At 41.4% G+C, this 16,851-nt stretch overlaps 1 protein-coding gene across 3 annotated transcripts in view; it reads left to right on the top strand.

The window, feature by feature from the left end:
- The window catches only part of BDNF (brain derived neurotrophic factor), a 50,795-nt gene extending 46,305 nt beyond the window's left edge, over window positions 1-4,490 (top strand). For all 3 annotated transcript variants that reach the window (XM_069091338.1, XM_069091337.1, XM_069091339.1), the window contains exon 2: window positions 3,406-4,490. In XM_069091338.1, coding sequence (XP_068947439.1) covers window positions 3,427-4,167 — 741 coding nt within the window. In that variant the 5' untranslated portion in view covers window positions 3,406-3,426 and the 3' untranslated portion in view covers window positions 4,168-4,490. The remainder of the gene's footprint in view (window positions 1-3,405) is intronic.
- The last annotated feature ends 12,361 nt before the right edge of the window (window positions 4,491-16,851 follow it).

The following is a 16,851-nucleotide window of genomic DNA, read 5'->3' as shown; positions in this document are numbered from 1 at the left end:
AGTGGTGTGAAAAGCAGGAATGATACTGTCAGAGGGCGAGACCCAGGGAAGCCTCTTCTAAATATGACTAATGGACGCAGCGATTCAGGTCAGCGAGTCTGATGTCCTTCCCTGCAGGATGCTAATCTGGTATCCGTCTTGCAGAATTATTTTCTCTTCACTCACTCTTTTTCTCTAATTGGCTTCCCAGAGTACGATTGTAGGACATAGATCCAAACTTAGAGCAGCCCTCTGGCAAGCTGGGAAAGGACAAGCAATGTTGTGTGCTGCTAAGGGACTTCCCCCAAAACTTCAAAGGCATATAAATAAACCTTAGCTGGCTGTGCAGAAATGAGCAAAAACGTTGCTACTTTTTAGAAGCCGTGATTGAAATTTAGAAATCTACACTGGGTGGTGCTGCCTTTGGAATCAGAGAAAACAGGTTCAAATCTTGCCCCTTTCGATGTCTGTGGGAGACTTTGGACAGGTCATTCCAACCCTTTGACCTTCAATTTCCCCATCTGTAAAATTAAAGAGTTGGATTAGAAAGATTCCAAGGCCCCTTCCATCTGTAAAATGGTAGTTGGGGATGGACTAGGTGACCTCGGAGTTCCTGTCCAGCTCTGAATCTACAATCCTATGATTTCCTAATTAAATCAGTTACAAATCAAAAAAAGAAAAAAACCAACCCATTGCTAAGGTGTTTCCCGGCTTTTTTCTTCCCCTTTATTGGTGCAAAATATTAGGAAGCAGTTGATGGTGAGGGAGGCACGACTAAATAGTCCATATGAAAATGACCACTTTTTTTGTGGGTATCACATTCCGTGTTCATCTACAGTGTGTTAAGGCTGACTATGTAGCTAATGCAACTAACTGTATTAAGATCTGTCTGGTTTCCAGAGCAAGAAATTTGAGAGCCCTCTGCTCTTAATTCTAGTTCTTTGTGAAGACTGGGTCAGGTTTGGGTCCTACATTGTAGGAGATAACCTTGACAAGCTAGACCCACTCCAAGCAAGTATGACCAGGATGGCGAGGCTTTTTGGAGGGCATATCACATGAAAAGTGGTAGAAGGTCCTGGGAGATTTAGCCTTGGTGAAAATTATCTCAGAATCATAGCTCTAGAAGGGGTCTAGATCTAGAAGCTGTAAGAGATCTCAGGAGTCAACTAGTCTAAGAGCTGGTACATTGGTAAGAACAGGACATTGGGCCTATAATCAGGAAGACCTGAGTTCAAATGTGGCTTCATACACTTGTTAGCTGTATGATCCTGGCTAAGTGGCAGATAATCAAGGTTTCCTCAACTATAAAATGGATATGATAATAATAGTACCAATCTAGCAGTGTTGATGGGGACAGCTAGGTGGCACAGTGGATAGAGTGCCAGACCTGGAGTCAGGAGGATCTGAGTTCAAATATGACCTTAGACACTTATTAACTGTGTGACCTTATACAAGTCACTTAACTCCAATCACTTCATTTTTCTCATCTGTAAAATGACCTGGGGAAGGAAATGGCAAGCTACTCCAGTGTCCTTGCCAAGAAAACCCTAAATGAGATCACAAAGAGTCAGACACAATTGAACGAGAACTTAGCATCGTGAATGCTTCATTAAATATTGTTTCCTTCCTTCCCCCTCATTTTACAGGTGAGAGAACTAAGACCCAGGAAAATTAAGGGCCCGGGGTCATAGTACACAGTGCAGCCAGTAAATAGGAGAGATGGGATTTGAACTCAGATTCTTGAACTTTAAATGTAGAACTTGAGAGGACTTGGCGGGGGGGGGGGTGGACATTTGTTCAGATATCAGAAGGGCTTTCCTATTGAAAAGGAGCAAGTTTTACTTATTCTTTTGACTCAGTAGGAGCAATGATTAGAAGTTTTGAAGAGGCAGATTTCAGCTTAGTCTAAGGAAATACAATCATTTTAGCTAACCACAAAGGGAATGAAGTGCCTCAGAAGGCACTGAGTTCTATAGAATAGGATCTTGGAGCTGGAAGGGGTTCCCCAATCTAAGCCCTCACTTTACAGATAAGAAAACCAAGACCCACAGAGGCTGTAACTTTAAAGCAAGAGACAGGAAGCCCCCTCTCTTGCCCAGGTACCCATGGGTAAATGGATCCCTAGAGGATGCCAAGCAGAGCCTGGGTCACTCATTGCTGAAAAGAAAAGATTCCTATCTCAGGGGAATCAGAATGAGTAACATCCTTCCTAACTCATAGATTATGTGAATCAGGGACCATCGTATCCATCTGAAATGACCGCATTTCTGCTGAATTCTGGTCCTTCCAGGTTCATCTGACACAGACACACTGCTATTGTGATATCAGTTTGTGTGAGGGATGTTTCATCAGAATCCAAGGGTGGGAAGCATCACAACATTTATAATCATGACCAAGGTAACCCTTTGAGAAACAGCATGTGGTGGTACAGATGATAGAGTGCTGGACTTAAGAGTCAGGAAGACCCTAGTTTCAGATCCCTCTTCTGACACCTATTGGTGGTGAAATCCTGAACTGGTCACTTATACTGTCTAAGCCTCAGTTTCCTTCTCTGTAAAATGGTTACCTAATGGGATTGATGTGAGGATCAAATGAGATTGTGTATGGAGGGCACCAATTACTGTTACCACTGAAGAACCTTGGATGAGGGATCAGGCAACGTGGGTTCTAGTGTGACCCTGGGTGTGTCACTTACCTCTGGATCCCAGTTTTCTCACCACTTAAAATGAAGGGGATGGACTAGGTGGTCTTTCAAAGTTTTGTTGTGTTTTGTTTTCCAGTGTTAAATGACTATAATTCAAGGTAACTGGCATATGGGAGAGGAAGTTTGGGGACAGGGAAGTCATCTTATAGCTCTCCATTACCTGTTGTACTGCCTGAATTGTCTCCAAAAGAGTCCTCAGAAAGACCCTGAGGCTCACTGCTATTTCCATCTCATATCCCCAGGATAGCAGCATATCACTGACTTTAAAGCCAAAAGAAGTAAAACATGGCTAGAACACTTGCAGTTGTTGCTTAGTAACTTTTCTGATATCACTGTTATAAAGGGATCACCAGGAGGGATTATTAAATATTGAGCCTACAAAGTGATACTCCCTGGATAAGAAGGTGGGAAAGGGGAAACCGTCATTTACCCAATTTTTTACTTACTTAGCAGCCGTCTAATCATGGGTTTATCCTTCAGCCAAAGATCTAATCCTGGGGAAAACACTGCATGTTTCTGTTTTATATTAAACTAAATATAATGGGCCACTGACATTAATTTGTGTCTGTGAGCAGCTGGAGTTTATCGCCAACGCATAAATAAACCCTGACCCTGCAGAGTATCATTGAATCTTGAGCCAGCCAAGGGCCATGCATCCATGGTGGGTCCCAGCAAAAACCTTAACTTGTCTTGTTTCCTTTTTTTCTGTCTTGTTCCCACAGTTCCACCAGGTGAGAAGAGTGATGACCATCCTTTTCCTTACTATGGTTATTTCATACTTCGGTTGCATGAAGGCTGCCCCCATGAAAGAAACCAGTGTCCGAGGACAAGGCAGCTTGGCCTACCCGGGTATGCGGACCCACGGAACTCTGGAGAGTCTGAATGGTCCCAAGGCCGCTTCAAGGGGACTGACATCCTTGGCTGACACTTTTGAACATGTCATAGAGGAGTTACTGGATGAGGACCAGAACGTTCAGCCGAGGGAAGAGAATAAAGATGCCGATTTATACACGTCTAGGGTCATGCTCAGCAGCCAAGTGCCTTTGGAACCCCCGCTGCTCTTTCTCCTTGAGGAATACAAAAATTACCTGGATGCAGCGAACATGTCCATGAGGGTCCGTCGCCACTCCGACCCCGCCCGTCGGGGGGAGCTGAGCGTGTGTGACAGTATTAGCGAGTGGGTCACGGCGGCGGATAAAAAGACTGCAGTGGACATGTCGGGTGGGACAGTCACAGTCCTTGAAAAGGTCCCAGTCCCGAAAGGCCAACTGAAGCAATACTTCTACGAGACCAAGTGTAATCCCATGGGTTATACAAAAGAGGGTTGCAGAGGCATAGACAAAAGGCACTGGAATTCCCAGTGTCGAACTACCCAGTCTTATGTACGGGCTCTCACCATGGATAATAAAAAAAGAGTTGGCTGGAGGTTTATCAGAATAGACACTTCCTGTGTATGTACACTGACCATTAAAAGGGGAAGATAGTGGATTTATGTTGTATAGATTATATTGAGACAAAAATTATCTATTTGTATATATACATAACAGGGTAAATTATTCAGTAAGAAAAAAATAATTTTATGGACTGCATGTATAAATGAAGTTTATACAGTACAGTGGTTCTACAATCTATTTATTGAACATATCCATGACCTGAAGGGAAACAAAGTCATTTGCGCACAACTGAAAAAAAAAAGTCTGCATTACATTCCTCGATAACATTGTGGTTTGTTGCCGTTGCCAAGAATTGAAAACATTTAAAAAAAAAAGTTGAAAAAAAATAAATAAATTGCATGCTGCTTTAATTGTGAATTGATAATAAACTGTCCTCTTTCAGAAAAAAACACACACAAGCACACACACACATACACACACACACACACACACACACACAAATTTGAACCTGAACATTCCGTTTCCATTTTAGATAGTAAAGTATCCTCAGTCCTGTTAGTATTCTCTCTGTTTTAATGCTTTTGACTTCTGATAGCGTTGGAATTAAAACAATGTCAAGGTGCTGTTTGTCATGGCTTTCCTGGCTTTTGGGAGGGGGTGGGAGGGCAGCAGGGTTGGGGGCGGGGAAGGGATTGGGTTTCTTTTGTTGTGTTTTTTAAAGTTTTCACAGAGGGAACTGGGGGAGGGAATGGGGAGAGGAGCAATCCCCACCCTGTGTGTTATGTTTTAAAGGTATTTGCTATAGAGACCACCCTATAGGAAAAAAAAGCTAGAGGCAACCCAGCAACAGAATATTCATCTTCCCCTTATCTCAGGGCCTCTGGGAAATCCTTCTCATACTCCTCTGGGCCCAGTTCATTCCAAAAGACCTAAGTTTGCTTACAGCACATCCATTTTTACTTCTGGTTTCCTGGTTACCTTCCCACCACCCCTATCCAGTTTTTGGATTCTCTCTTGGTTTTTTCCTCCCAAGGAAGAAAAATCTATTGCAAGCATTAAACCTGTAAGTAAATGACAGTATCTTGTCAGACCAAGTTCGTCACGTAAAGTAAGGAGAACCACAGCTGTTCCAACAAAAACTAACCAACCAATAGAATCTAAGACTTATATGTGTGAGACGCAGTGAGACTTTTTCAGAATCAGTTGTAGGAAGTAAAAAATGTCCAAAGAAGGAGAGTACTTCCTGAGATATACATTCAGGAATCCCAGTGATTAAAACAGTAAAATCACAGGTTCCCCATAAAGGGAATGGTCTCCCCTGTGGAGAATAGGTCCAACAGGTAGGTTGTTGATGCCTGGTAAGGAAAGAATTCCCAAGCTGCATGCAGGAGCAGTCACTTGGATTTAGGCAAGGGTGGAGATGTGGCATTTGAGACATTCAGAAAGGAGCAGGACCAGAACTCCCCAGGAATGCCTCTGGAACAAAATGGGCAGAATTGTTTGTACCTCACGCTTCAAGTGCCTACATTATCTAACTATGCTTAAGAGGTCCTCACTCAACAGGGCCTTGCTCAGGCAGCTTCACCCCTTTCCTTTCTTCCTACCTTCCTTCCTTCCTTCCCCACCCCCACTCCAGCCCTCAAATATCAATTTTATTCTGGGAAAACCTGGATAGCCTGACATTCACTTTGAGATCTGGTTGTAGCATTATAATTTACTAGATGCAAAGAGACACAATGTCTTGCTATAAGAAGAGGGTTGATCACCTCTGAAATCAGGTTCATTCAGCAAAAACGTCCCAGTCTATATTTCTAGAAACCACTGTCCAACTCAGGCAGAACTATCAGGGACCCAAATCATGACAGTTGCCCAAGGGCTTGGCTCTCAATAACTGACATTTCTGTAGCAGTTTAGGGTTTACCTAATACACTGCACTCCATGACAGCTCTTTGAGGTTAGGGGTTAGGTTAGGGGTACAAATATTATTCAACCCTGCCCCTTTCCCATTCTTTAGATGAAGAAACTGAGTTTTAGAAGGTAAACTGTGTTGCCTAAGGCTATCCAGATAATAAACTGCAGAGTTAGGGCCTCCCCTTCACCTGTTCCCTATCCAAGTTCAGTGCTTTTCCCATTGTACAATACTGCCTTCTCCAAAAGGAAGCCAAAGAAACTTTGACGTGATTTCGACACTTTGATACTTCCTAGTGTTTCAAATAGGTTTTCAGAGCTCTACTCAACTAATGCTGCTTCTCTCCCTCAGTTTCTACTACTTTCCTGTCCATAGTGAGGATTCCCTCCATCAGCACTGCCCACTCAAGCCTGCTAAACTCAGTGTGAGTTAACACAACAGCCAATACAGGAACTAGGAACTTGGGCTAGTGTCTCATTAGCCCTTTAAATAACCAAATCCTATCAGACTTAATGCTAGGATCCACTTCTTTCTTCTGACCCTAAATCCTATTCTCTGACCCAGAGGAGAATAATAGCATAAAAAATAAAAGTGTAAAAGATATCCTTGCGTGCAAGAAAACCCTAAGTATTATTCTGTTTTAGTAGTGGTAAGAAACAGACAAGAAAGGGAGCTGCACTCTGACACTGGGAATTAAGGTCCAAATTTAAAGATGGAAAGAATACCTGCAAAGAAAATGTCCATCCATCTATCCATCCATTCATCCATCCATCCATCCTTCCTTCCTTTCGTCCATCTGTCTACCTATTCGCCCATCCATCCTTTCCTACATACATTTACTCATTCATCTCAATATAACCTGTCATAATGAATAATATTTCTAAACACCTGCCCTCAAAGAAGAAAGTTAATGGTCTTCCAAAGTCTCTGCAAGACCCCATCTATTATAGGTTTGTTTTGTGGGTTTCCTTTTAATGCATCTTCGTCATGGTGTCCTAACACTGTAGTGAGTGTTCAGACTTTCTGATGTACATGAAATTCCCTCCTAATTCCTCCTGGGGAGAATAAAACAAAAGAACACACTTTATATTTGGCAGCAGAATCCCCTGGGATTTCTCCACGTGTTGATACTGACCCTCTGAAAAGTGCCAGGAGAAATTCAACCCTTGTTCAGACTGGCATTCACCATCCCCAAGCTAACGCATCATACTCACAGGCTTGGTGGTCTTAATTGGTTAAAGATTTTTGTTTTAAAAGGGAAAAAAAAGATCTCTCTGTGTTGCTCTTCATTTTGTTTTTGCTTTTGTTTTTTGAAGTCTTGCCGTGATCTTTGTGGCAGAAGTGTTTCATGCATGGCAGGCAGTGGGCCTAAAGCTTTGTTATGGTGATACTCATTGAAAATGTAAGTAAATGTCTGTGGCCTTGTTCTCTCTATGGTAAAGAGATATTATTCACCATGTAAAACATAAATATTTATTGTATTTTTAGTCTATTTATATAATTCTGTTATTGAAAAAATTGGCATTAAAACTTAAAAGCATCAGAATCCTATTGTAAATACAAGTTCTATTTAAGTGTACTAATTAACATATAATATATGTTTAAATATAGAAATTTTTAATGTTTTTAAATATATTTTCAAAATACATAAAATCTGGGGGTTCTGGGTTTTTTTCTCTTCACTGTAAAGCGAACATGAAAACATTTTACATAAAGAGGTGTATCCATTGCTTGAAGACCAATTTGACTTGTTTCAGTGATAAAACATCCCTTCCAGCAAAAGCTGCTTTGTTTCAAGGGGAGGGCAGTGGAAAATAGTCGTTCAGTTTTAGGGTTCCAGTAAGGACCTCAGATCAAGCCTGCCATCAAGAGTGGTCATTTTCCACTGATGCTTTGAAAGTTTCCCCTTTGGAGTGAGGGCTTTTCATCTAATTCCAAACCGTGTATCCTAGCAACAACGGGACCCATGAATCAAACATGGCTGGCTCGATTCAATTAGAAAGTAACTGTTAAAATCAAAGTCGGTTTACTTGAAGGTAATGAGAGTAAATTGCTGCGTATTTGGAGGGTCTATAGCTCAAAGATGGAGACGCAAATTCAATATTTAGAACCAGGTCATGTGCCCTTCATTTGGAAGTGGTGCAATTGACTTTATTTATTTATATCCATTATGGTGATTTAATTTGTGTGCTATGGAGCAGGGCTCCAAGGTTGGAGTAGCCATGATCTAACAGACTGCTAGTATTTCTAAAAAGATGGGCCCCTGTGAGTGCTGCCAAGCCTCTGGGCAATTAGTCAGTGTTTACAGTTATCACTAAATCTTAGAGAAATAAATGGAAGTGGTTTAAATTAGAGAAAGGGCCATTAAAAAAAAGTAATTTGTTCCTGCTCTTTGGGCTTCCTATTAGAATACCAACCATCTATTCCCAGAATATGGTGAAAGATATCTGTTCAATGTATCATTTCTACTTCAAATATAGACACATGTTCCCTCTTGTATTGTCTTATAAATAAGGATGGGGAAAGTCAAAACAAACATTGAAATTGTGTTGTTATGTAGATGGAAGGGTAGATAGATTAATCACTAGATTCTAATCCACATGAGAAATTTACCAAGTATTATAAACTAAGTAAAGTCTGAGTAATTGATCATCATGTTAGCCCAGGCTGTGAATCACATCTTTACTCAACTTTTGCCAAGGTTGGTTATTTCTCACAGCAGAGGAAGACAAGTATTTTGAAAGAGTGAAGTAAGGGGAAAGAATGAAACATGATGTCCAAATTGCTTGAGATTGAGAATGCTTGGGAGGTATCCAACGAAGTTTTCTTCGGAAGATGAAGTCAGAGAAAAAGAAGCGTTTTCAAGTGGCCACTGAATTCTCCAATGTGGGGCCACCTTTCATAATCCATTTCTGAGTTCTGCCAGCAATCTAGCAGTGCCTGGACCTTTGTCTGCATCTGGTGGGTTTTGTCATGATGATATACGGTCCCTGTGGCTATTGCCCTCTTCAGAGTAGTCCTCTACTATTAAAGTTACGTTGGTTCTTAACCTGTGGTTCTAGAAATGGATAGACTGATTCAGTGAAGTGTATAACTAGAGAGACGCTTGGACCAATAATTCAGTTTGGGGAGAGAACCTGAAGCAAATATTCCAAAAGTGCAGGGTTAAATTTAGAGTAGTGTATGACTGGTGATATAGGTGGGTTAGGCCGGGTCCGTTCCCCCACCCCCAGAGCAAGGAAGGAATGAATGTAGTTAAAGAGGGCTAAAGTGACTTATAAATATCCATGAATATCCCTTGTCTCCAAAGGGTTCTACCAGCTACTGTGTTTAGCCTTCTCCGATTTACTCATGATTGGTTTTCTCAAAAGTATTTGGAGGATGCCTGCTTCACACTGGTGCATTTTCAAAAGACTCTATCTCCTTTTGACTACCTCAATATAAAACCTCATAGCCTCTAACATCTTCAGCCCATCTAAGGTCAGTGATGATTAGATAAAGTGACTTCCTCAGAATCTTTAGACAGAAAGCTTCATTTCCCTAAACCAGAGAAAAACAAGAAGCCAGAAGGTTGCAATGAGGTAGAATGCATATACCACCTTATACCCTTCCTGTACGAGTGAGTATGTCCACTAGTGGTTTCTATGCTTCCAATAAACCCTGGAGTTACAGCAACTGTCTGTGAGGGTTTGTTTCAATTCTTTGAAATGCACACCTGGTGGGGGGAAATGTCTTCCATTTTTAATTCTACTAATGCTAATGCTACTACTTTAATAAGAAAAGGCATTGAGCTTAGAGTTAGAAGAACCAGAAAGCAGATCTGGGTTTCTACTCCAACACTTATATCCCTTTGACCTTGAGCAGGCTACTTTAACCTCCCTGCCTCACTTGTAATTCCCTTATCTATATAATGGGTAGAATATTATCAGCACTACCTACTTCCTAAGATTATTGGAGTACTATATTCACATATACATGTGAAAAATTATTATTAACATTGACTCAGCGCTAGAAGGACCTTAGAATATATAAAGCCCAAGCCTTTCATTTTTTCAGATGAACACTTTAAGGCTCAGAGAGTTTTATGATTTGCCCCACAGAGCTGGTTAATTTAAAAGACAGGATTAGCACCCACGTCTCTCCAATACTAGTTCAAATGCAGCAGTTCTCCCTCTGCCAAATCATCAATTACAGGTCCTTCCCCACCAATTAACTGATAATTGGTGATGTGTCATAACTCATTGTTAATGATTAATAAGTAGACCAGAGGAAAGGGTTGGTTATAACAAGCAGGGACAGTATTCCTTTAACCAGATTCAAGCTGAAAACTTTTTTGCCTATTTGATCAAATCCCAAAGGAATGACAGACAAGTTAGTTGGGTCATTTGGAGGGGGGGGAGTTGTGTGTTTTTCTGTTTATAAGGAAAATTTACCTAAAAAAAAAAAAGCCTTTGGGCAGCACTCAGGAAAAGTTAAGTTATATGGATGGAGATGGGGCAATTGGTTTTGTAAGTTTTCCAAATGAAATGCCACATTCAGGAAATGTTATACAGTTCAGTTATAAACAGTTCAGCAAGCCCCTCCTAATTTTTCAAGTTTGGGGAAGGCACACTAGTGAATATCTTCATCTCTTGCCCTTGGTGATAGCTCCCATTTTAAAAAATCACTAAGTGGGAATTTAAGATAGCAGCCTGGGATTATAGTAAAGGGAGTCAGTTCCACTTATAGAATCCATCAAGCAAGAAGCATTTATTAAGCTATGACTGTATATGAGGTACAACGCTAATGCTTAGAATTTTTTTTAAAAAGCTCAAGTCCCGGGGCAGCTAGGTGGTGCAGTTAGTAAAGGGCCGACCCGACCCCAGAGTCAGGAGGACCAGAGTTCAGTTCCAGCCTCAGACACTTAACACCTACACACACCCACACCAAAAAAAAAAAACAAACAAAAAACTAGCCGTGTAACCTTGGGCAAGTTACTTAACCCCAATTGCCCTCCAAAAGGCAAAAAAAAAAAAAAGCACAAGTCCCTACTTTCCAGGAACTAACATCATAATGGCACAGACACCATGGTAATTGTTAGGAGGCAATCTTTGAGGGGGAGAGTCAGGGAGCTGGTGGAATTGGGAGAGGCCTCCTTCAGAAAGTGAAGTCCCAGCTCTATCTTGAAGGAAGCCCAGAATTCCAAGAGGCAGAGATGAGCAGGGTGAAAACACCGGTATTTGACATGGCCTATTGCTTTTCTAAGTTTAAAAAGAAGCCCAAAGTCACATGGGAGTTCAGGAAGGCCCCTAAATCCTAGAGACTCAAAAGAGAGAGTAAAATACCAGGTAAGGTAAGAACATCCAACATGATGGCTATCTGGGCCAACAATGCCTTTTGTGCCATACTGTATGGTGACATGGAATTAGAAAGGTTTACTCTTCTAATTAGAATGGGATAAATCTCACAAAAGCTAGAAGCTTTGCAGTTCAATAGACCCATTAATGGTGAGCTGCTAATCTTTTCACCATCAGCTAAAATTGGAAGGTATTTTTCTTTTGGTAAAATAAGCTCTTTTCTATATGGATCTCCCCTCCTCCCCACTACAAACGCATATTCAGATAATTATAGGGCATGCCTTAAGCCTATAAAAGCCCAAGAGTTCCTGTTAAAATGCCGAGCTTGAGATGTATTTTCTCCAATTAAAAAAAGGCACAACGAGATTTGTTCAACGCTGTTTTTGATACCCTGTCACACTTTGGTGGATTCCTAAGAAGCCACTGAGCAGAAACTTGTTGTTGAGTTGCAGAATCTATGGAAATCTGATTTCCATATTGGTGTATCTCTAGGGGTCATTTTTTAAAATTCCATGTCAAGCATTCCTAACCAACTTCAAGTCTATTTAGTCAAGCTCACTTTTCAATGAACGGCCCAAGTTGGATTTAATAAGCCTCAGAGTAGGGACTCACTACAGAGGAGGAAAAATTGCTATGCTACAAAAACCAGTTCCAGTAGGTACCAAAAAGGATTTATTTGGAGACATGCAGGAGGATGAAAGACCATTGGGAAAGCTGGCATGTTTAGAGCATGGGCACACTTGCCCCATCCTGGGAGAGCATTCCCACAGGGAAAGGATGTGTAAGAATGTTTCCCCAGAGTGCCCTAGCATACCTAGCCTGGGGTCTACACATCACTATGACTAGGCTTCTAGAAATTTAGGTTTTAGTTTTCATTGGGCTCCTAACTAGCTACATCTTTTAACCTCCATAGGCCTCAATTTCCTCATGTGTCAAACGGAGAGATCGGACTAGATTAGGTCTCCTCCAGGGCCAATGACCCATGACTCCTTGAGGAATTACCAAAGCCTTTTTTCCATGGCTGTAGTTCCCAGCTCCCCTCCAGTTAATATAAGGAGATGTTCTTGGATAAATAAATCAATCCTTGCTATATTCCAGGAAGTAGAAAGTCACTAGCACTTAAAACTTTGGAACTGAGAAATTGGATCCTGCCTCGGCCACCACCTCACCAAGCCAAGATCTTTTGTTCAGAATTCAGTCCAGACAAAGCCTTAAAGACACCAAGAAAACTATTAAAACACAAGTCTGAACATGCCACCTCCTGATTCAATAAGCTCCAGTGGCTTCCTATTACCCCCATGATCAAACAGAAAATCCTGTTTGCCAACAAGACGCTCCACCCCCACTCCATGGCTTTTCATTGACTGGCCCCCATGCTTAAAATATTCTCCATTCTCACTTCCTGGCTTTGTCTTAGTTCAAATTCTACCTTGTCTGAGAAGCCCTTCTCTGTCACCTTCAATGCTTGTGTCTTACCTCTGAGATGACCTTCCACTTCCCCTGTCTCTCTCTTGTGTGTATTGGTTTCTGTGTTATTTCCTCCATTACAGTATGAATAAGGACCACATTTTTGCCTTTCTGTGTATCTCCAGTGTTTAGCAGAGAGCATGGAGCATAGTAAATGCTTAATAACTGTCTGTTGACTTGTTGATAAAAATATCTAGTTTTCCATTTAAGAATAGCGCTTCTCCCCCCCCCAACCACCTGCTTCCCAATTATGGTTTGTTTTAATCGAGTGAACTAAGACGTAAGAGGGTATACCTAAAAGGAGGATAGTTAGTCCTGGCTTTGCGTTATGGCAAAGGCAATGTGGGATTCAGTTCAGTAACCAGCCTTTATTAGGTGCCAGGCACTGTGATAGCGGCCAGGGCTGCAAAGACCCAAACCAAAGAGTCTTGGCTTTCTCTGAGCTTCTGCTTTGCACCGGGAATGAGGGAGAAAGGAAGGAAGAGTTTATTAAGCACCAGCAACTATGCTAAGTGCTTTACACATATTATCTCATTTTATCCTTGAAACAACCTTGGGAGGTAGATGTTATTATTATTATCCCCATCTTACAGTTGAAAAACTGAGGCAGACAGTGATCAAGTGATTTGCCCAGGGAAACACAGCTGGTAAGTGTTGGGAGGCTAGATTTAGACCCAGGTTTTCCTGACTCCAGGCTCAGTGAGCCATCCATCACACCAACTAGCTGCCTCTAAGGGAGAGGAGGTATGGACAACAACATGCCCACAGGTAAATAAACACAAACTATCTTAGAGTAACTTCAAAAGGGAGAGAACATAAATGATGGGGACGTGGCAGTTAATCAAGAAAAGTCCAACATAGGAGGAGTCACCACAGCTGTACCTTGAAAGAAGCAAGAGATTTGGCATTGAGGAGGAAGTTCATCCCAGCTGTGAGGCCTCGGGAATAGATGTGGGAAGTAGCTAGGAGAACAGTTTGACCGAAGGGGGATCCATATGACCCAAGACTGCAAAGATAGTCAAGAGCTAGACTGTGGGGAGCTGTCAGTGCCAGGAGGAAGAGGATGCTGTATTTTATTCTGAGAACAAAAGGGATTGATGATTTCTGAGGAGGAGAGTAACCTGGTCAGAGGTGTTTTTTGAAGCATCAATCCTGCAGCTATGTTGAAGATCTGAATATAGAGGGGAAAGACCAGAAGCCAAGACACCATTTAAAAGATTATTGCAATAGTCCAGATGAAAACCAAGGTAAAGATAACCTATGCAGAAACCGTGATGGAGAAAAGGGGATTTATGTAAGAGGTGATAAATCTCATCACCTGTTTGGATCTGGAGATGAAGGACAGTAAAGAACCATGGATCATAGACCCAGGATGAGGTAAGACCTACAAAGTCATAACTTTCAACCCCCTCCTTTTACGAATGACAAAACTGAGGCCCAAAGAGAATAAATTATCTGCCCAAAGTCTTAACAGATAGTAAGAGGCAAAGCTGAAATTTGAGCCCAAGTCTCTGATTCCAAATGTGCTTGGTCTTTCCATTGTATTCTACTACTACTACTACTACTACTACTACCACCACCACCACCACCACCACCACCACTACTACTACTACTACCACCACCACCACCACCACTACTACTACTACTACTACTATAACCACCACTAATAATGATGATGAGGGTGATGATGCACTTTTAAAAAATATTTTATTTTACCCAATTACATGTAAAGATAATTTTTAACATTCAATTTTTTTTAAAGTTTTGAGTTCCAAATTTTCTTCCTCCTTCCCTCCCTTAGACAGTAAGCAATTTGATAAAGGGTATAGCAACGTCAAACATGCAAAACACATTACCATATAATAATGCATTTATATAATACCTCCATATGCCAGGTGCTTCACAAATATGTCATTTGATCCCCACGATAACCCTGCAAGGTAGGTGCTGCTATGATCTTCATTTTACAGGTGAGGAAACTGAAGCAAAGAGAGGTAAAGTTGTGTGCCCAAGACCACACAGCTAGTAAGTGTCTAAGGCTGTATTTGAACTCAGGCCTTCCTGACTCTAGCCAGGCTCAGAGCTTTATCCATTGTGCCACCTACTGGTCTATATGCCCCACTGGATATCTCCAAGATTGTGAACCTGGGTGAGTAAAAGAATTGAGAGATATTTAGCAGAAGCAAGGAAGTTTGGAAGAAGGATGGGTTTTTGCTGTGGGGTGGGAATACGATCATAATAGCTAACATTTCTATAGTGTTTGAGAGGTATAGTCTGCCATTTGATCCTCATGACAACATTGTGTGGTAGTGAGAGGCCAAGCTGGGAGAGGGATGGCCCTTCCCAGCGTCACATAGCTAATGGATGTGAAGCAAACACATTGAAATTGGGTCTTCATGAGTCACATAAGTCCTTCACTCTTCCCACTATGGCATTCAGTGAGGGCTATAATGGAAAAAGTCCCTGACCCCGGAATCAGAAGACTGGCGTTTAACTCTCGGATCTGACACTTGGAAGCACAAGAGTCACTTCACCTAATCTCTAAAATAAGAAAAATAATACCTGCACCACCAGATCAGCAAGACTGAGAAGAGAGGGCTTTGTCAGAACTGAGAAGCACTGTAGAAATGTGAAGCTAACTTATTATTTTTTTCTTTGCAAAGCTCCTACACGGCTTTCGTAAATTCAGGGCATAAATAACGTAATCAATTATAACACACCTGAACTGGGCTAGAAAAATAGGATGTGATATGCAGCAAATTAATAAGGAGAAGATGATTCCATGTCCCTATACCTGCCAACCATGTTCTTCTACCTATGAAATGGAACTATATTGGTCACAAATTAAATAGGCTGCCTGAATTAATGCCCAGGAGTAGCTATTAAAGTCCAGCTGAGGTCTGAAGTTTTCAGTCCAGAAAGTACCCAGAGTCTCAAAATAGAAACTGGATTTTCTTACCCTCTCCATAAGCTTCTTTCCAAACCCAGAGACTGGTTTCTGAAAATGAGGAGATTGATAAGATTAGTCCTCCATCCATGTGTACATAGCTGTTTACATTCAAGATGTAGCATCTAACAGATATTTCTATTTATTTCCCAATGAGAAAGGAAACTCAAACCAATGACCTTACATCCAAAAAGTCTGTTCCTTCCAAGGGTCAGCTCTCATACTTCACTTTTGACAGCCCAAAGAAACTGAAAAGGATTCCAGAATCTTTGAGGGCAAGAGAATGCTCTAAAACCAATTAATCAATCAACACTTATTAAGTGCCTACTATGTGTCAGGCACTATGCTAAGTATTCAGGATACAAAAAGAGGCAACAGACATACCCTTTCCTCAAGGAGTTTTCAGTCTGATGGGGGAGACAACAAGCAAACAAATATATAGCAAGCTGTATACAGAAAAAATAGGAAATAAGGGGGCAGCTAGGTGGTGCAGCCCTGGAGTCAGGAGGACCTGAGTTCAAATCCAACCTCAGACATTTAACACTTACTAGCTGTGTGACCTTGGTCAAGTCACTTAACCCCAACTGCCCTGCCTTCTCCCATCCAAAAAAGCAAATATATATGAAATAACAGAGTGAAGGCACTAGAATTAAGAGGGGTCAAAAAAGGCTTTCTGTAAAAGATGGGATTTTAGTTGAGACTTAAAGGAAGCCAGGGACATCAATAGGTAGATATGAGGAGAGCATCTAGGGGAACAACCAGAGAAAATACCCAGAGATAAAAGATGGAGTGCCTTGTTCATGTCACTGCATTGAAGACTAAATGTCAGGAAGTAACTGTACAAGATGATTGGAGAGGTAGGAGCAAGGCCAGGTTATAAAGGACTTTTCAATGCCAAGAGTCACTTCACCTAATCTCTTATTTTACATTTGATCCTGGAGGCAATAGGGAGCCATTGGAGTTAATTATTGAGTAGGGGAGTGATGTGATCAAACTTGTGCTTTAAGAAAATAGCTTTGGTAGCTGAATGGAGAATAGATTGCAGTGGGGAGGGACTTGAGGCAGGCAGACCCACCAGTAGCAGGGTTTTCTTTCTATCTACTTACTACCTGTAT

Source organism: Petaurus breviceps, unplaced genomic scaffold (assembly GCF_028583685.1).
Source record: "Petaurus breviceps papuanus isolate PSGF00001 unplaced genomic scaffold, PetGlider_PUasm1.0 188, whole genome shotgun sequence".
In the NCBI taxonomy this organism is placed as follows: Eukaryota; Metazoa; Chordata; class Mammalia; order Diprotodontia; family Petauridae; genus Petaurus; species Petaurus breviceps.
The sequence above is the reverse complement of the archived record's forward strand: the minus strand, read 5'-3'. Positions and strand labels throughout refer to the sequence as shown.